Consider the following 19,551-nt stretch of genomic DNA (forward strand, 5'->3'; position numbering starts at 1 on the left):
TCGGTCATTAAGTTCTCCTCAGCGGTGGTGATGTGCCTCAAGAAATCTCAAAAAACTCAAAATGAAACTACAAAACCTCATTTCATAAGGAAGAATGGCTGGGATCAATAAATAAATGAAGAAATATGTTGTAGTTACGGTAAAAGCTTCCTTGAATTCTGTCTTCAGGAAATGTGTGTGCAATAACAACAAGGAATATGGCCAGTGGAGCTGCTGCAACAGCAGATGTGGACACATCAACAGTACCTCATAATTCTACAGTCAGGGAGCCTTGAAATGGCAAATCAGGTCACACTACAGATTGAGTTTAACTCTTTTTTCATGTTGTTCCTGCTTATTTTTCAGACAGAGAACATTTTAATCAGGTAAAAAATTAGACAATACTGTATAACTTATAAAGGTATATACAAAAGATCTGGTTGTGTCAAGTCCTTATTGAGAAATAATCATTACTATACAAGCAGACAGACAAAGATCTACAACAGAGCGGACCTTCATCTGGCGATGCAGAGTCTGGGTGCGTCAGGCATGAGTCTCCCCTTGGTGGCGTCTAGTTGGTGGTACTCTTCAATCAGTGAGCTGAGGGAGCTGATGGCCTCTGAGAAGAAGCTCTGCTCCATCCCTTCTACATGCAGGTAGTGGTGTAAGTGAGCCTTCAAAAAACATAGAGGGAGCACAGTTTACTGTGAGTTAATAAAGAGGACCAATTATACTTTTTCTTATTTTCTATCATATTTATATAATGTTATAATGTTGGATGTGTATATTGAGCAAAAACATCAGGCTTCAGACCGTTCTGAGGACTCTGTTTCCAATCTTTTTCTACTTTGGCTACATGCTAATGTCAGCTCATGATGGATTTCTTTACACATGCCATGTTTTTTGCGCCCTAAAATTAATTGTTTTCAATGTAGTTGCGCAGCAGGTGGGCTCAAACGCCAGAGCAACACCATCGCGGCATGTACGTGTTCCAGAGTGCCTACTTTTTAGGCTGCAACGGCTGCGCCCTGAGATAAACAGAGTTCAACTTTTGGAACGCAGCAGTGAGCACTGCATGTCATGTGATGAGGAACAACACATCACAGCCAGCAGATATCTTTCCCTTCTTCCGTAAATATCAATGTGTGGTAAAAATGGAGGAGAAATTAATCATTTCAGTGCAGGGCTACCCAGAACTTTACCTCTGTGCCATGGATATTTTTGGCCTAAAATACACTTACAAAACAACACCTTGAAGAAGATCAGCTCTGCACTCAGAATTTCTGGTAAGTGGGCTATGATACAGTGCTGGTTATAGTCGCTTAGCAACATCAGACACTACCTACCCTCCACACCCTTAAAAGTTGGCACACAGTAGGCACAAAAGTAGCGGACAGCGCCCAAACTCGCAATTACCAGGTGGTTATAGACACAGCATGTGTACAGCCCCTTATATGGTCATCTGCTCCAGGCATGCTACTGCAAGGGTTTACATCACATAGCCTACACTGCTACATGTAGCTACATGATAACATTAGAGAGGCATATAATCTTGATCGCCTATGTTGTTAATTTCTCCACAGTTCGGATCATATTCCTCCTGAAACATCTGGCTGTGAAGACTTTGGTTTAGAAGTTTTAATTGGTGATCTTTCACAGTGGCAAGAGCTGCTACACTCTGTTACAGTCATTCCACTGGCTGCGATGACAGTGCAGAGCATGGATGTATAATGAGAACTGGATACAGCGTTGGAGGCGGGGCCATATTTATTCCAATGAAAGTTGCTCAGTGGCACATGAGCCAAAAACGTTCAATAACCGTGTATAAAAATACCCAGATGATCAGTGCTACTTACATCACTGGGCCCATAGAACAGGCACACTAGAGACTTCCCATGGCTGAGCCAGCTACCTCCAATTAAGTGCTCTGCTAACTTGAATGGGTATAAAATGAATCAGTTGTTTTTTATACTTTCCAAATATTGGACCAAATGGATCAAAATCTTTTTTTTTTTTAAAGATATTTTTTGGGGCATTTTTAGCCTTTGATGGATAGGACAGACAAGTGTGAGGGGGGTAGAGAGAGGGAGTGACATGCAGCAGGGGGCCACAGGCTGGGGTTGAACCTGGGCTGCTGCGGCACTGATGCTGCGTTGTACACGGGGCGCCTGCTCTACCACTAAGCCACCGACGCCCCCAAATGGATCAAAATCTGACAGTAAAACTAGTCATGTCACAGGGGTTGCAACGGCAAAAAAATAAAATGCATCCACTAATTCTGTGTGGAAAAAATATTTTTGCGTCAAATGGCATCATTTGACCTGAAGTTGTAATTCCACCGTTTGGCCACTAAAAAATGGATGAGATATGGAAGACCCAGAAATGCTGACCTGTCAGAGCAAACTGGGCTTTTCGGGAGGGGGGTTAAAGAGACAGGCACTAAAACTGAATGCTTTAGACAGACAGTATGAGGTAAATTAAGTGTTTTTTGAACATTAAAGCATGTAAACATCTTCTAGTAGAAACCCAAATACAAGTATGAACCTGTAAATGAGCATAATATGTCCCCTTTAAGTCTGCATATACAAACGTATTTCAATCTGACTTTGAGTGTGGAAAACAAATGACAAATGTCCACCACAAGTTACCAGAACAGAGAGCTACAGTATGTCTGCTGTCTAATCAACTGTCAAAAAACCTCAAATATAATCTACGATAAGTAGTCGAGATAAAATAGTAATGCTCCCATTTGACAAGCTGGCCCATGGAAATATTTGATGTTTTGACTTGATAAATGCTACATTCTTTTGCTGAATCTTCTAATGGTCTAAAATCAGAGAATAATTTGCACCTTCTTCCTGTAGAGCTTGGTAAAGCGCTCTCTCAGCTCCATGAACGTGGGCTTCACACACGTGTTGTTGGCCAGGGCTAACAGGGAGTGGGAGTGACCCACAGGAGGCACTGAACACAGGCCAGTCTTCCAGCCTTCCTGGTTCCATGAGACAAAGGGCAGCGAAGGCTTCAGTCTAGAACAGGGAGAAAATTACATGTCAAATGCAAGAAGTGTTGCATAAAATTTAAAGGATTTCAGGGTTCATGGGGCCCCTGAGAGGACATTTTACATTTCACTGATAAAAAAAATCTACGAGCGTCTTCGTTACACTTAATACAGTGCGGCAGCACTGTTTGTATTATCATTTGCTATCCTGTGATGGGGGAAGTTGTGGCCTTCAACAAATAAATAGTTTCATTGTTGATTTATTTGTTGATTATTTTTCCATTTAACCAATTAATTAAGTTGATAAAATGTCAGAAAATTGTGAAAAACGTCCATCAAAGTTTCCCAGATTCCAAGGTGAGGTTGAAAGATATTCACTTTACAAAGATATAAAACAGAGAAAGGAAGCAAATCTTCACATTTTAACAGCTGGAAACAACCACGTTTGGCATTTTTGCTTGATAAATGGCAAGCAATTTGTCTGTCAAAACATTTGTTAGTGTTTAATTTTTTTGTCCGCACTTCAAAAGTTGATAGGGAAAAGCATCCTAAGTTAAGTTTTTATTTGTTTTATGAAAAATAGCCGGCATAACCAACAGCAAAATATGCTGAAATACATGTCCGGTGATTATGAGTGCCCTTGGTGGGCAATATTTCTGCACTTTTCGTCCTCCTCCCTTCCTTCACTCCTCTTTTACACCATGGTCACGCATGAATATGTGCTCTCACAGCGGCTTCTGTTTCAGTTTCTCTTCACAACATGCCACATGAAAACAAGGTCTGCAGGGAGAGCAGTGAGGGGAGAGGTGTGTGCTGAATGGACCAGTCATGAATCATTGCTGTCGGTGCTGAATGGGGGCACTATTTGGGGGAGTGAGTGTGAAGGTCATCTATGGGCCTATCAGGGTGGGTGTACTGACTTGTGGGCTGTTTTGGTGCACAAGGAGACGGAGCGGGAGGATGGTGCTCTGACCTCTCGATGTTCCTGCGGAGGTCAGACACCTGCACGTTGCCCCTGACCATGAGGGCGCAGGCCAGGTAGAGGCTGTGCTTCGGGTCGGCTCGGATTAACTGGTGGTCTTTACTGAAGGCGTCACTGAACATCTGATCCAGTCTAGAGGAGACAAAGAAGTAAAAAAATAAAAGACACGTAACAATATTTCCAGATATCACATTTACATTTGCATCCTGACAAATAACAGCCTGTGTTGTTTGCTTGCTCAGCACATAATGCCTCTATTTACTGGCTCTAGAAACTGCAGTGGCCTTTCAGGGATTTTAGGTACAGTCTGGGGGCCAAGGGGGGCAATGATTGAGAAAGAAGAATTTTTGTACCTCATTTTTCCAGGCAAGTTCTGCTGAGCAGGCAAGATATTTTTAAGCAACACCCTGCTCTGCATTCATACAGTCACATATATTCACCTCAACCACAACCACCAGTCTTTTTTGACCAATGAGCTGCCCCTCTGGAGCACATGAGGTCTGTTTGGCTCACACAAGGCCACTTTCATGGCAGCTGTTGTTGGGGAGAAGGTGGGCGGGTAGGTGGGTGGATCGAATGGTGTTTTTTCTGTCACAGTAAACTGGAAATTGCAACCATCCTTCTTGATAAAATGAAAGCTGGCTTTGTGGTGTTTGAAAATCTTATGCACCAAAAAAAAAAAAGAAGTTATAAATTAACAACGAGGGAAAAACACAAAAAAAGTTTCTATTTTATGTTGTTGTTTTACAAAGTTCGATTGGCTAAATAAATGATTCTAAAACAAAGAAACGTACAAAATTATTTACTGAAGTGTTAAGTGGTTTGCCTGATTAAATGCATTTGGTAATTTTATTACTTCAGTACATTTGTCATAACATAATATATTGATGTTGGAAAAAAAAGTTTTTATTTGTATTGTGACACTAGTTTTAATCATGTTACCCAGCACTATCAGTAATACCATACCATACCATACTGTTTTATTTGATGTTATTTACCCTTTATTTAGTTAGGAAGGTCCAATTGAGATCCAAGATACATACAATACATTAAGCAACACAAGGAAAAAAATATGTTATTTACCAGAATTAGCCCTGAAGTTTCCATCACCAAACCCACCAGACTCCATCTAAAAAACTGTAATTTTAGGGTGTATAGAGCCAACATATTTTTACACCTAACTGGGTGAATTAAGGGTTTATTTCAATCAAACCAGAGCTGGTGATTGTTTGAACAGTGAAAAGACAAACCAAGAGGGCTTTTTGGTGAGTTTCATTTTGTTCTGTTGACTTTGAATTATTTTACTATGATAAAATGACTGATAATTTAAGTGGAGTTCTGGTTAAACAAAAAGCAATCTATCTCTGTAGAGATCCGGTCCATAATGTTGTAAGAGACTTAGAATAATATCCTGAAAACAAGCACATTTAGTGGATGTAAATTAAAGGTGTGTAATTACCGTAAATATTACACTGCAGCCTGTTTTGCTGCTGACAGGTGCAGCCCTGACGGTAAGTACTGGACCAATATAAAAAATATGGGAAATTGGGGTCCAGGTTGAAAAATACTGAGGTTTCACTTTAAGTTATTGTCCTACTTGATCAGTACTGTTTCATCATTATGTTTCCAGTGAAATCTGACACACTTCTAATCAGTGAGGTCATCTTCTTGTTCATCACTACAGTCAACATTGGCATGTGTAGAGGGAATGATGGAGTTCAGAACGACAATGAGGTAAAAGACAAAACAAAAATAACAGGCAGAGAACAGACCTTCTGGTGGGGATACTGACGTCTGCCAGTGTGTAGAGAGGAGTGAGGCTGGGCACCAGGTAGTGTAAACGAGGGAAGGGGACCAGGTTCATGGCAACCTCATTCAGATCCATGTTGAGAGATCCCTCAAAACGAGCTGAGCTAAAACAAAAAAGAAGGAAGGGTAAGATGACGCATAGGCAACATTTAAGGCATGGACAGTTTTACTGCTACTTTAGTTTGAGCTTTTTGAATAAATACATATTTAAGCCACACAAGATAAATGTGGATTGAAAAGGTGATCGACTAACACAGGTAATTAGCTCTTGATGAAGCATGTGAATAGTCTGAATTTGCCTTGATGGATAAAGATAAAATGAGGGGACTGGGAGCACTCACTGGTATATTAAGTAGTATTATAAATATTGTTATATTTTGCTGACACTAGCACAAGAAAAACAACAGTGCCAAAACCACGGGAGCTTGTATAGTTGAAAATACTGCAGGACAGACCCCTTGCCCTGTGCAGACAGGGGTCTACTGTATGTGGGCAAACTGAAATACTACACCTGGTAATATTGAGCAACAGGTTAGCCACAATATTATTCATGGCATCAAAGGGCTTCTCTGCCCCACTGAGGCCGCCCTGCCCAGAGATGATGGCGCTGTCTCTCTTGATCACAGACCCTGGCTTTCCACCGTGAGACATCTGTTTAATCTTATTCACAATGTCGACCAGTGACTGCAGGAGGAGAAGTGAGGGAGAACATTTACTCTTTAATGTAAATACTGCAGAGTTTTTTGCAGAGAAGGGGGAAATGAAACATTTACAAATGCACAAACCTGGTTTTCAACAGGCAGGACACAGTCAGCGTGCTCGGTGAGCTCCCTCATGGCCAGGACACTGTTGTAGGGAGAGGTGATGACATCATCCTCCGCGGACGGATAGATGGAGGTGACAATTCGACACACCTCAGGAAACTCCTCCTCCAGCAGGCTCAGCACTCTGGTCCCCAGCCCAGAGCCCGTACCTCAAAATCATAACCAATGTGTTTACTTTCTTCTCTGACCAGATTCCTTCAATGTAAACTTAAAACCTGGTTTCTATATTTAGTGTAGAAGATTGTAGGAACCTCCAGCTCAATTTCCCATGTATACATATAACTAGGTATTTTTAAAATGGAGACATATTCATGCTATGAAGATAAAGGGTCAATCCAAATGTTTTCATGTACTCAAACACAAAAGACATTTACAGTCTCACTAACAGGCTCAACACCAACGTCTTAAGATCAATGACTACAAAAAAAGGCTTGCTGGAGCTGAGGTTCAAGCATCCACACATTCCAATCTGTGCATTAGCCATACAGGCAAACCTTCAGCAAGCATCAATGCTTCGATGCATGTATGGGGTCAAACTGTCCTCATTCCTTACCTCCTCCCATGGAGTGAATGAGAAAAAAGCACTGCAGACAGTCACAGTGTTCTGCTGCCTTCCTCAGCTTATCCACTATCTGCTCCCTGTAGGCTGAGCCATACGTCATGTGTCCAACTGCCCTGGAGAAGAAGCAGCATGTTAATAAAGGGCAAAGCTGTAAAACAATGACTTGATTTTTTTGTGTCAAAATGGGCTGCAGGTATGTGCACAATTTTCCACAGGCATTAACTACAAAGGATACGATATTTCAAAGCCGCATTATAATGAATGCTTAGGAAAAAATGACTTCTAATTGAGTATCAGTTTGTGAGGGCTCACAAACATCACACATGGCACATCAGACAAAATAAATGTCTGCATGTTTTGCGACAGAAGATACAACCAATTATTTTAAGAATTTAAAGTCAGCTTTTTATGCATAAAAACTTCAGAATAAGAGGCTGATCAAGGGCTTTGTTGTGGGGGAAATGGATTAACTGCGATTATCACAGCTCTAACTTCATTCAGCCACAACACATCTGTCTGTCTCATGAAAACTGCTCTTTGAAATGGAAACAACTTTTCAACCCCCGTCCCCCAGCGTTTTCCAAATATTGGTGCTGCTGTTGCAAAGACAACCAGATAGCTTTCTGTTTTACTCAGAGCCTAGCAAATAACCACACTAATAGCTGGGTTTAAATTATAAATATCAGCACTTGGCTGACACACTTCCTTTGTGCCATAAATCCATCCTTCATTTTCCCAGGAGATTGTACCCAGTGGTGGACAGAGTTTCAGAGGGAAAGCAAGCAATCTAAATGCAGATCGAGTCATTATTCTATAGCAATAACGTTGTACAATCAACATTTATTTTATAGTGATAAGTTAAGGCAAAAAAAATGGTTTATTTTCACTATAATATGATGAAAATCCACTGCCAGTGCTTGACAAGCAAGTTATTGCAAAGAGACTTTTATGACAGTGGCTGTCAGGCCAAAACCTACAGAGGGAATATTTACACTAGACCTGTCAAGACGCACTACTGACCTTTTCCCCAGATTACACTACGTAGGCTTGAGAAAGGGGAAAGTGGAATAAAACAAATCAATCAATTGGTGAAACAACTAAGCTACTAGTGATCTTTTGTTTCTTTTCTCTGTCATATTGTTGGGGATTTGAAATGTGGTGGCTGTATAAAAAAGCAGGTTTTAATGCTTCCAGACAAGGAGAGAAATATTTAGAACTTTCAGAAACTAACTCTGGCAATCCAAATTGTTGACTCAATCCTTAAACACCACACCTTTACAACTCTGCGTGATGTAACTGCACGTGTAAATGACTGCAAACCAGTTATGTTATGAATTACAGTTTGCAACATGTGCTACCAGTCATGTGAGCTTGTGAGCAGACGTCCTGTGGCTAGTCTGTCTCTCACCAGTTGTTGCCTGAACCTGACACGTCTGTGAGAAGCTGAGTGCTGTCAAACACTTCTCTCAGTGGCCCCTGCAGGATCTCATTGACCACTCCCTCCTCCATGTCCACCAGCACCGCCTGTGGATTCAAATATGCGGGTATGAGGACAGCACACATATTTCATTGCTCTTATATGCTGAGCACTTGGCTTTGACCCCCTGCTATCATTCCATAACTCCTCTTTGTAACCTAAACCACTGGATGCCAAACCTTTTATTATGCTGATCCAACCCTGGCCTTGACCCTGACTCTAAAATAGGCTGTTACTCCTGTGAAACCAGCAGATAAAAAATGTTCTCTCAAGCTGTTTTGCAGTAATGAGCAGAACTTACCCTGGCCTTCAGATGTTGGATTCTCCCACCAACAACGCAGGCACCCCCATCACTTTTCCTGGAAAGACAAGCCAATTATAACAGGACTACATTTGGACCACTGTCAGGAGGCACATACTATATCTCACCCCATGCTGGATAAAAGCAGGTGTGATTACCTTGAGTCCACATTTCGGAAAAAGCTACTGAGGGCCTCATCATACAATCCTTTCTGAGTAGGGGAAGAACACAGGACATTAGGGATGTCTTTACAAGTCATGGTAAACAATTAATATGTGTATAAAATGAGTTAAGGCACAACAACAATGGGCTTCCCTTAAAGGATAATTTCTGTTTATTACAACAGGTTTTATTTTCATGGTTATGACCATTAATTCTATCGGGCAGACTTTGTTATGGTAGTGTAGCTGTGTTCCCAGTCTTCAGCAAGTGTTTTGGTTGAGTACAATGTTATCATAATTGTTAGGAACAAAGGCCAAAAAACCCTGTAATTATCTGTTAAATCATGCATGGTACGGGTTAAACTGATTGGGTCAACAACAATTTAGATGACTCAATTTCCGATTTGTTAGTACATGATTCAGCTTTTAATTTGTAGATTGATTTGATAGATAACTGGTCTATACAATTTCAGAAAACTGCTCATCATAATTTCCCAGAGGCCTAAGTTGAAATCTTGAAATATAATTTTCTCACAATCAAAATACAAAGATATTACATTTACCATAATATAAAAAAAATACAAAGAGCAAATGCTCACATTTGAAAAGCTGGAGCCAGCATAAACATTTGTGTTTGATAACTGAAATGATTAATCACTTATCAAAATCAGTGTTTTTTCATTTTATGCCAGTCCCATAAGGTGAGAAAAACACAGTACATGATGTTTCAAATATTTCCAGTGGTATGATTCGGAATATGACGTATAATTAAGGTGTACTGAGTAAAAAACAAACAACTCAAAACTGTGACTTGAAAAATAAGTATATATCTTTAAGTCTTCTATTGTCTACTACAGTATATTGGATATATAGTGGTCACAGTAGCATATTCATTTTCAATCCTGGCAGAAAAGGGGATGTGTGGGAGTAAATGTGAGGGAGAACAACTGAGGAGAGGGGCTGGTGAGGATGTGGATCTCACACACATAACCATGTTACCTTATTATACAACTGTGTGAACTGTGTGAAGGTAATATACTATGTATACAAGAGTCCCAATAAAATAAATAAATAAATGCATAATAACTCATCGATCATTATTATTATTATTATTATTATTAATCACTCCTATGCCTTTCTTGATATGTCATGTCAAAATGTCTGAAGTGAAAAAAGCCTATTGTTGTGGTCCTTATGAAATACATCTTAAGCAAATGTAATGTAGATGACAGTAACGTGAGTTACTCAGCTTGCAGTGCCCTTGCTGTACTATGTGTGTTTTAGCACTTACTTTATTGACATGTGCATGTTCTCGCAAAGCAAGATCCCAAAACCTGCAGCCAACCTGGTTGCCACACTGACCAACTGAGGAACACGAATTAAAAGTTTAAGTTAGTTATCATAGGTTAAAGAAATGTTTCCATGTGTCAGCCCTGCGTTAAATCAGCTCTAAACCAAACCAACAAGCCTACAGGTCCTATATTCAGTTATAAAGTTCACCTAACAGCAGGGCTACCTACAATATCACAACACAGCAAATGACAGCTAAGCTAGCTGTTAGCTCGCCTCTGGATGCTAACGTTAACCCGCCTCTGGATGCTAACGTTAACTCCGTCTGCTCAATGAGTTGCACTCGAGTTTGAACTCACCTTGGACGACAACTGACTGCGTCATGACAGCAGCAATACGCAGAGCTCTTTATAACGCTGAGTTAAGTCATAATTAATGATAACATTTGTCCATAACTGGCCATTAAAACGAGTGTTTGAAAAGACTTTTGAACGCTTTGTTGTCTCGCGCCTCGACTGTGTTTGGTCGAGTGCTGATGACGTATTGCCATGGAAACGACGCATGTTGCTATGGAGGACGTAAGCTGCTGCACCAGGAGCTACAGTATTTCATCTCATCTCCTTAGCTCTCCAAATAAATATAAGGTTTGTCATTGGTTTAAAACAAAAAAGGTCTTCTGAAAGTTATATTTTTGTAGAGTGTGCCAATTCAAATGTATATGGGAAGAAACACCACTCTAACTTTGACTGTTTTGTGATGGTTAGCCTTCTTATGACATAATACATTAATACATTATGTTCATTTTGACTAAAGAGATCCTTTCTATAAGACCAAAGTATCATATTCCACGTTTCTCAGCGTCTTGCAGTTGTTTTCCTTCATCCTCTTGTGCCTATTTGGTTGAGAAAGTCCACTTAATACACAGTAGAGGGCAGTGTTTCCATATTTATTACAAGTGGCAACAGACACAAAGATGAACAAATAAAAGAATAGACATAGATCTTCGAAATCCTCGAAAACGAGATGATGCATCTCAAGGGGTTTATCCTTAATAAACTTTGATTAATAATAATAATAATAATAATAATAATAATAATAATAATCTTGCAACAGGAATAAAATGGACCACCTGAATAAGTAGTTTTCAAGTATGTCCATCTTTTTAAATAATATAGCTCACTATAATAGTTATAGATGATGGACGGTTAGTTTCTTCATATTGCAGCTCTGTTTAGCTGTAATTTATATAACAACAATCTAACCAACATCCCAAAGCCACACTAAAACCACAGATACATTTTCTTATTAGCTGATATTGTGAAGTTAAACAAGAAAGAAGCAAAGCTTACATGGATGTAAAATATGTTTTATTCATCAGAAATTGAACAGTACAAAAAGGAAAGTTTTGAGCAGGTGCTTATACAAAAAATGTGCCATTGTGATTGTTTTGTGGGATGGTGAAATATAAAATGTATTAAGATCAATGTGTCTTTGATATTATGCACAGACGAAATCTAATCATGGGTATACTGTAGGTTCCTCAGAATGGTTCTGAATTGTAAATCTGTAAATTTTCTCTCATACATCATGGGCTTCTTTTCTGATTATTTGTAAATTTGGGTGATTTGGTCGTATTCTTGGCATGTTTCTCATGCAAAACAGTAAACAAGAAATGACAAATTACAGTAAAAGAAAGAAGTAAAGACGAACATCTGACAGACAGTGAAAATAACAGTGGCAATACTTCTCTTCATGGTTACGCTGAACAGAAAGAGAGTTTTTAATGTGTTTGGTCAGTGCTGTATTGGGGATAGTGATGGTATGGACAGAGGTGTTATGCTGCGGGACAGGTTCCAACGCTGACAGCTCCACTGACCAGAACAGCTTTGCTGAAGCTCACTTGGCTGTTACTGATGGTCAGGTTCCTCATACAGCCCACGTAGGCTTCCTTGGTGGGGATGCTCTCTGGGAGGAAAAGATCTGAGAGGAGGAAGAGTGCATCCCATGATTAGAAAGGTGTAATTTTAGTATAAGAAAAAGAAAATCAGAAATGTGTTCCTGGTTCACCTGGAGCTCCACCAATGAACACAGGCTTCTTGGTATCTGTGGAGCTGGGGTTCACAGGTCCCACCACATGGTTGACCTCAGAGTCCACGTCCAGCTGGACAACGTTGGCATCCCGGATCACTGAGATCAAGCAGGACAGAATGCATCAGTGTAGCCAAAACAAACAAAAAAAAACAATTTTACCTAACTTAAGAAAAGAAGCAATACCACACTGTAAAACTACTTAATTACAAGTAAAAGTCTTGCATTTAAAGTTTATTTAAAATAAAACATGTTATCACAATAATATACTCAAGTGCCAAAAGTAAAAGCACTCACTGAGCAGAATGAACCATTTCAGTAATGTAATATTTATATTACATTACGGGATTATTAATGTTGGTGAATGAACACGTACGCAGAATTTTAAAGGGGCACTTCACCTATTTTACACATTAACATTACTTCCTTAAAGAAAAAGGTCCTCGTTGGTGCTTCTCAGCCTGTGAAAACAGCTGCAAATTTCTTCTATGGCTCTGGAGTGAGCTTTAAAAGCCCTGATGATATCACTATGACATCATCAGTGTTATCTTTACTTTCACTTGGGGAGTGCAAATTTGTGGCACAAAGCCTGTGTTTCAAACTACGAGCATGGATTTTGAAAGACACTGGCATTAAGCCTCAATGGAATATCAAGTTTCATGTCAAATGGGCACTACTGAGTTGCATTATGGGAAGTGTAGGACCTTTCTGGAGCTTGACCCATATTAGGCACTCAACTCAAGACATTTTAGCCTTTTCTGCTTCCAGTTTGACCTGTCAAATTTCAATCTGTCTCTTATAGTTCCCAAATTTTATGGACTAGAGTACCACTTTAATATTGTAGCTGGTGGAGGTGAATCTAATTTCAGTACCATTCTTATACCACAGTATTCACTATATACCAAAAAATAGGCTATAAACTACCTAGCAGTATATATCAACAGTATACTATATACTGTAGATATATACTGCTAGGTAGTTTATATTTTCTTAATTGATAATACAATATGTTGTGATTGAAATAAAACAAATTTAATCTGCACTTAACTACAGATGGCTAAATGTTCTTAGTCCACCACTTCACACTTCAAAATCTAAATGTAAATCTCTATATGTAGCTTAGATCTGTTTTACTTACAGTGTGAACACAAACTGAATTAATATTTCATGTGACATTTGGCTTGCAGCATGGCAAAAACAGACACATCAAAGCAGACTCATCCAACAGTAAATCTGAATAAAAACAGGTATCACTTAGAAAGAGTAATAGCTGTAGAAACAGATTGTACTGATTTGTGGCAATGCAAATAAATGCAAAGCAAATTCTGTCACTCCAGCACGACATTTGTGATGACTTGTTGTTGGTGCTTGAGAAAAGATGATGGACAGCTGCTATGGAAGTGCTCAGTTATGGGACAGTGAGCTGCCCGACTAAATAATGGTTTGAATCTTTGCCTAAAGGTCCAGTGTGGAGGACTTTGGGGCATCTATTTGCAGAAATTGTATATAACATTCATAATTATGTTTAAATTAGTTTAGAATCTTCTGACAATGAGAATCGTCATGTTTCGTTACCTTAGAATGAGACATTTACAGCTACATATTGAGAGGGTCCTCTCCCACTGAGTCCACCATGTTGTTTTACAGTAGCCCAGAACGGACAAACCAAACACTGGTTCTAGACAGGGCCATTTGCATTTATGCAACCTCACTGCTAGATGCCGCTAAATCCTACACTGGGCCTTTAACAGTCACAAAACTTTAAGTGACATAAATGGTGTGCGAGATTAAGTTGTCCTAGAGAGGGCTGAGTGGGGCCACTTAACTTACAAGTTAAGAGCCGTAAAAGAACACCAGCAAAGCTGTGCAATGACAGCATTTCATGCTTTTGACAGATCACTGTTGCAAAGCTTCTGACTGGAGCATATAAGATAAGAGCTTTCATGTGACAGCAATCTGGATTTCTTTACAATGGCTGTCCTGACATCTACTGCACCTCATGACCAGCATGCTTAGTTACCTCTAGGTGCTACATAGATAGATTTTTACATATCTTTTACATTAACATCACAAATGTGACACATGTAGGATAATTATTGTGGATGTGCAGGTCCTTTCAGTAGTGGCATCAGATATTGACCACATTTAAAAATGTATTTTAACAAAGACATCAGAGTAATGAATAAATAAGTGTTCTTCAATTTCATTATTTCTTTTAAGGTTTTTGAGTGTTAATTAAATTCTCACCAGTGATTCTGTGCCAGTTGCCAGCACACAGACCCTGTCTCGGGGACACCTTTGTGAAGAACTCGTGGGACCCGTCGTTCACAACAACCACCACCTGGAAACACAAATCAATATTGTCTCCATACTTTTGAACAGAAAAAACATGTTTGATTAACTTGATTGTAAATGTGTAAAGTTAACTGCACTAATGACTTACCGCCCCTTGATGAATGTACATAGTGAAATAGCCCTCTGCTGAGCGCACATGCAGTAGTACCCCAGATGCCACACGGGGACGCACCTCCATCACCAGCTCAAACCTGAGCCCTAGGTTAAATGTTTCATCTGAGGGAGAGAAGCAGAGACAGCAAGATAAAGTGAGTTCTGGGTACCTTATCCACTCTGGGCCTCACCTTTTCCCTGCATTAACCAGCCATGTTTCTCTGTGGTGCATGCACGTGTGAAATTGCTCTACTCATACAACAGCTGCAGCTCAGTTCACAAGTTCCTTGGGGCACTCCACTTTCCCCCCATCCCCTGCTCTCCCCCCTCAGCAGAGACACAATTTCACCACAGTTGCACTGAGGGTATCACGTTCCCTCACCCGACCAAACTCTCTATGTGCACACGGGATGGTGAGAGACCAGGGGGGCTTGGGAGTTTTCCAAAAGGAAATCTAATGAGCCATGTAATATAACAGATGTTCACTTAGCAAACAGTTGCCGATCCTGCCAGATGTACGCGGTGTTAAATTTGGAAGATAGATAGCGCAAAATCAACACTGTATAAACCTTACATTTATACAACATGTGGAATTTCATTTGTCTTCCATTAAAAAAACAAACTAGTAGAAATGTACCTAGCACAACATATCCTCCTTTCTCTGCGAAGTATGTTCCAGCCTCAGAGAGTCCCTCGAAGCATGGAGTGACCCCAAAGGTCTCTGCCACAGAGGACAGCCACTGCCCATCCAGCTGAAGGTTCTTCAAACAACCAGTAAAGCTGTATGCAGAGTTTCTCTAAAGGGACACACAAGGAGAGGCATATCATTAGGTTAAATAAACATTATTCTTAAAAAAAATAACAGGAAGCTTGATGTGATGTCAAAGTTGGAAGAAGAAATAAGTCCAGTCAATTCCTTTTACAAATATAAAGTTGAGCTCAGTCCAGTAAACTCAGGGGGTTTTCTGCTGCTAACTCTTATTCTAGTATGACCAGTAAGCTAGTTTGCGGTGGCTAATGTTAGCTAAACTTAGCTAACTTTGGATAGGTATGGGTATTTAATTAGCAATACTCAGTCAGGCTGTATGACTCTCCTTTACTGATGCTACTGTTATGCTACATTTTAGCACTTGCCAGTAATTGCTAATAGTGTCACGGTGGCCACTATTTCACATAAGTAACATAAGCTAGCTTTAAAGCTGCAATATTCAATATTTTTATATCAACAATGTGTGATGTGAAAGGGGTCATTACCAACTCTGCAGTTTCCTTCAGCTCAAATTCAACGTTTTACCATCTTTTAGCTCATTGGTTTTATAGCCGCTAACTTACGTTACAATTGACTACCCTAGGAATAAGTCCTAAATTCCAGATATGAGTTAGCATTTTGCCACTCCCAGTGCATTTGTCTCAATGTCAATGGTTTTTTTGAATGGGTATTTGGATAGACGCCTGAAATATGGTTTGTAGTTAACACTAATGTAGGCCTTAACGTTTTGTTCTGTGACATAAAAAATATCAGTGAATACCCCACTTTTGAATTTCTATGCCTTGATGTGTCTTGAAAAAGGCGGTTGCTAACAAGTAGCTAAATGAGACTACATAATGTCATCATACTGAGCATGGCTTTACGGCCGTGCTGTGGCGGTGATGTTAAGTCACGTGACAGTGGTGTAGTTTGTTTATAGCCTAACGTTAGCTTAACACATAGACAAAGTTAGCAATTAGCTGGTGAACATATTGGAATATTTGGCTAGATTTAATTTAGCAGCTCAGGAGCCAAAGCTTTTCCTCAGGTATTGGCAGGGACCAACATAGAGATAAAAGGGAAGTGAAAATTAGAATTACATTCATTAGGTGCACAGAAACATAAATGCTAATGTTGCTCCGTGTCTGCTGGATGAGTTTATAGGCAACTGTTAGCTAGCACATTAACTAGAACAACTTAACATTGATTGTAATGCAATGTTTTGTGTACACATTTACAGTTTTTTTTTTTTGTCAAGAGTGCAAAAAATCTATTAATACTGCTTTAAAAAATGAGGATGACCTCCTGTTGGCTTCTAAGGGGGAAAGGGTCACAATGGTGGTTTCCTGCTGTCTGTGGGAACAGCAGTTTCAGCTGAGCAGAGGTGGATTTCTGCTGGTATGAATATTTATGTTCAAGAAGACACCAAATGGTCATAAATTACAGAGCTTTGTAAGAGGTTACTCTGTTATTCAGAGCTGCAGACCTTGATAGAATATTCATGTGTTTCAAATGACCCCTGCTGTGAATGTTTTTATTGTTAAATCTCTTCCATGTAAACTTAAATACATACCTGAATATTCTTTTGGGCTCTCCCTGGAGGAACTCCTCCAACATAAAGTGGACTGCTGACATGCCAGGAGACGTTGCTTCCCTGAGCTCTGTCTTCCAGCACTGTGAGCCCATCAATTATTAACCGCCCCATACTCCCATCACGGATAAAAATAACCTTCAGCAGGAGAAGAGAGGAGGTTGTCACTGTAGAAATTGTTGACACATAACCAAACATGCATCCATCCATGCATACACTCGGTATTGACAGATGGAATAAGAACTTACATTGTGCCATGCACCATCATTGTATTTATCCTCACTCCTGATTTTGACTCTTTGGTCTGCTACGTTGAAGGTGTATACAAGCTTCCCGTGGGCCAGGAAGAGAGCCATGAAGTTGTCCTCTTGGACATCAGATACATAAAAGATGAGGCCAAAGGATGAGTGCGTCTTCAGGGACAAGGAGAAGTGGGACCTGGGAGGTGGTAGGTGCATTAAGTCATGCGTGCAAACACAGAAAAACCCTTGAAAGAGTGCATGTGAATGTTCAGATGAGCTTTTGAGCAAACTTGACCTTGGGGTTACTTGTTAAGAGTTCTCCGCTTGACGTACCTCTCAGAGAAGGAGTCTGGGAGGTCTATGTAGTGCTGTCTGCTGTTGGCGATGCCGCCATAGTGGAATGCTTGGCGGGTCGCTCTGGGACTTGAGGAGAGGTAGCAGGGCTCGATGTTCAGCTCTGATGGCTCCTCGTCATCACTCCTCAGTTCCATCAGGCCTAGAGGTTGGCTGGATTTGTCCCTGCTAGCCTATAAGAGTGTTTATTAAATGTCAGGAAATTATTGTGACCAAATTAAAAGGATAGATCCCAAAAACCCAGTGTTCCAGCTCTCTTTTTTGTTCTACCTTGTGTGATTGGCTCTGTTTGGCTCTAGAAGCATGCTCCCTGCTCCTTGACAGCAGAGCAGCAGGGGGACGCTGGACTGGACACTCCTGCAGGGAGGTCTGGACCTTCTCTGTGTATCGCTGGAAGTCCTCGGGCTCAATGTCCCGGTCCTGTCTACAGAGATACAGGGAGAAGGAGTGACAGAGAGGGAGTGCAAGAGTGCTAAACATGCTGCAGAGACACTCTCAACACACTGGCATGTCTCCATAGCAACAAACTCCATATCCTTAACTACTCAGCTCACAGCTTTATTTTTGAGTCTCTTCCTCACAGAGGGAGCCTCCACACTGAGGAGCAACTAGAGCAAAATCCTCAATTAGAAAGCTCTCAGTGTCGCAGTCTGGAGAGATATGAAGTGAGCAATTTGGCCCAGTGTAACCTGCAGGATAAATTAGTCTTACTCTAGGCTGTAGTGATGATTTACCTGTTGATGTAGGCATAGCTGATGCAGCCTGTGAAGTTCCTGAAGCTACTGCTTGGAGTCCCTCCGTAATAGAAGGTCTTCATAGCAGCACCTGATGAGGACCTTGTGGCAGATGATGGACGTTTCTTCTCCTGCTTGTCTTTGTCATCCACCAACAGTGAATACCTAAGGTGAACAGTTCCACCAGTCAGCCATTTAACAGTGTTTTCTTGAGCCACCAGTGCACCTTCTTTTCTAACTGCCTACTTACTTTGGGTCTGGGGCAATGAAAATGAATGATCTGAAAAACCAAATGTTTCCACTAGATTGAATAAGTGCATCTGTGGATATCAGCCTCACAGATATGGGTTAGAGGGGGCCTGATAGACCTAGTAGTAGGTTCAAACACAGTTATCAGCCCATTAAAGGGCAGAGTTTATTGTGAGGCAGCACCCTCTAGCAGTCGTACTTGTTATGAAGGGAGCAAGGAAAGACGTCAGGTGTCGTAACGTAAGTATAAAGAGCGAGAAAATCGAAATGTCTGGAGGAGATCAGGGTGGTGGATGGGTCAAACAAACAGGACTTTCACCAGGAGACGGGTTCATGTCCCATATGAAACCGAAAGACAACACCGACTTATTTTAAGTGAGGAGTGCAGGTTTGTTGCATCATGTTATCTAACAAATGTACTTATTTTAAGTCAAACCATGATGTTTTTTTCTAAACCTAACCATTTAGTATTGATGCCTAAACTTAACAAAAGTAAGTGAAACTTAATGAAATTGTTCCTAACTGATCACGACCATTTAATGGACTGATAATGGCGTTCTGAACCTATCCCTTCTAACCCATATCTGTAGCCCCTTTTACACTGCCAGATTTGTTTTGCGGCTGTTTTGCCGGTAAGCTGCGAGCGTTAGACACACAGAGCCGGACTGACGAGTTGATCCGAGGTGCCCAATTTTCTGCCTCATAGGGTAGTCA

At 40.5% G+C, this 19,551-nt stretch overlaps 2 protein-coding genes across 5 annotated transcripts in view; both read right to left on the reverse strand.

Moving 5' to 3' along the window:
• Nucleotides 1-482: 482 nt before the first annotated feature.
• On the reverse strand, nucleotides 483-10,917 carry tube1 (tubulin, epsilon 1). Of its 4 annotated transcripts, XM_050057713.1 has the most exons (12): nucleotides 10,743-10,917; nucleotides 10,385-10,458; nucleotides 9,091-9,143; nucleotides 8,933-8,990; nucleotides 8,563-8,678; nucleotides 7,146-7,267; nucleotides 6,554-6,741; nucleotides 6,280-6,452; nucleotides 5,732-5,872; nucleotides 3,951-4,091; nucleotides 2,831-3,005; nucleotides 483-653 (listed from the first exon to the last, which is right to left on the reverse strand). In XM_050057713.1, the coding sequence occupies exons 1-12, from the start codon at nucleotides 10,765-10,767 to the stop codon at nucleotides 495-497; spliced, it is 1,425 nt and encodes a 474-aa protein (XP_049913670.1). In that variant the 5' UTR covers nucleotides 10,768-10,917; the 3' UTR covers nucleotides 483-494. The 4 variants fall into 4 exon arrangements, with proteins under 4 accessions (XP_049913670.1, XP_049913672.1, XP_049913671.1 ...); XM_050057715.1 differs by lacking the exon at nucleotides 10,385-10,458; XM_050057714.1 differs by lacking the exon at nucleotides 9,091-9,143.
• Nucleotides 10,918-11,728: 811 nt separating this feature from the next.
• Nucleotides 11,729-19,551, reverse strand: part of lama4 (laminin, alpha 4) — a 41,477-nt gene continuing 33,654 nt past the window's right edge. Inside the window, exons 31-40 of the mRNA XM_050057686.1 lie at nucleotides 18,589-18,753; nucleotides 18,125-18,278; nucleotides 17,834-18,027; nucleotides 17,507-17,696; nucleotides 17,241-17,396; nucleotides 15,557-15,716; nucleotides 14,915-15,042; nucleotides 14,719-14,812; nucleotides 12,451-12,570; nucleotides 11,729-12,363 (exon numbers count right to left, since the gene is read on the reverse strand). Coding sequence (XP_049913643.1) covers nucleotides 12,218-12,363; nucleotides 12,451-12,570; nucleotides 14,719-14,812; nucleotides 14,915-15,042; nucleotides 15,557-15,716; nucleotides 17,241-17,396; nucleotides 17,507-17,696; nucleotides 17,834-18,027; nucleotides 18,125-18,278; nucleotides 18,589-18,753 — 1,507 coding nt within the window. The 3' untranslated portion in view covers nucleotides 11,729-12,217. The remainder of the gene's footprint in view (nucleotides 12,364-12,450; nucleotides 12,571-14,718; nucleotides 14,813-14,914; nucleotides 15,043-15,556; nucleotides 15,717-17,240; nucleotides 17,397-17,506; nucleotides 17,697-17,833; nucleotides 18,028-18,124; nucleotides 18,279-18,588; nucleotides 18,754-19,551) is intronic.

Source organism: Epinephelus moara, chromosome 12 (assembly GCF_006386435.1).
Source record: "Epinephelus moara isolate mb chromosome 12, YSFRI_EMoa_1.0, whole genome shotgun sequence".
In the NCBI taxonomy this organism is placed as follows: domain Eukaryota; kingdom Metazoa; phylum Chordata; class Actinopteri; order Perciformes; family Serranidae; genus Epinephelus; species Epinephelus moara.

Excerpts from the sequence above, each read along its gene's own strand:
- tube1 (XM_050057713.1), bottom strand. The coding sequence starts at position 10,767 with ATGACGCAGTCAGTTGTCGTCCAAG. Across the intron at positions 8,679-8,932 it reads TCCAACATCTGAAGGCCAGG|GCGGTGCTGGTGGACATGGA; the intron begins GTAAGTTCTGCT and ends TTGAATCCACAG. Across the intron at positions 654-2,830 it reads CCAAGCTCTACAGGAAGAAG|GCTCACTTACACCACTACCT; the intron begins GTGCAAATTATT and ends TGTTTTTTGAAG.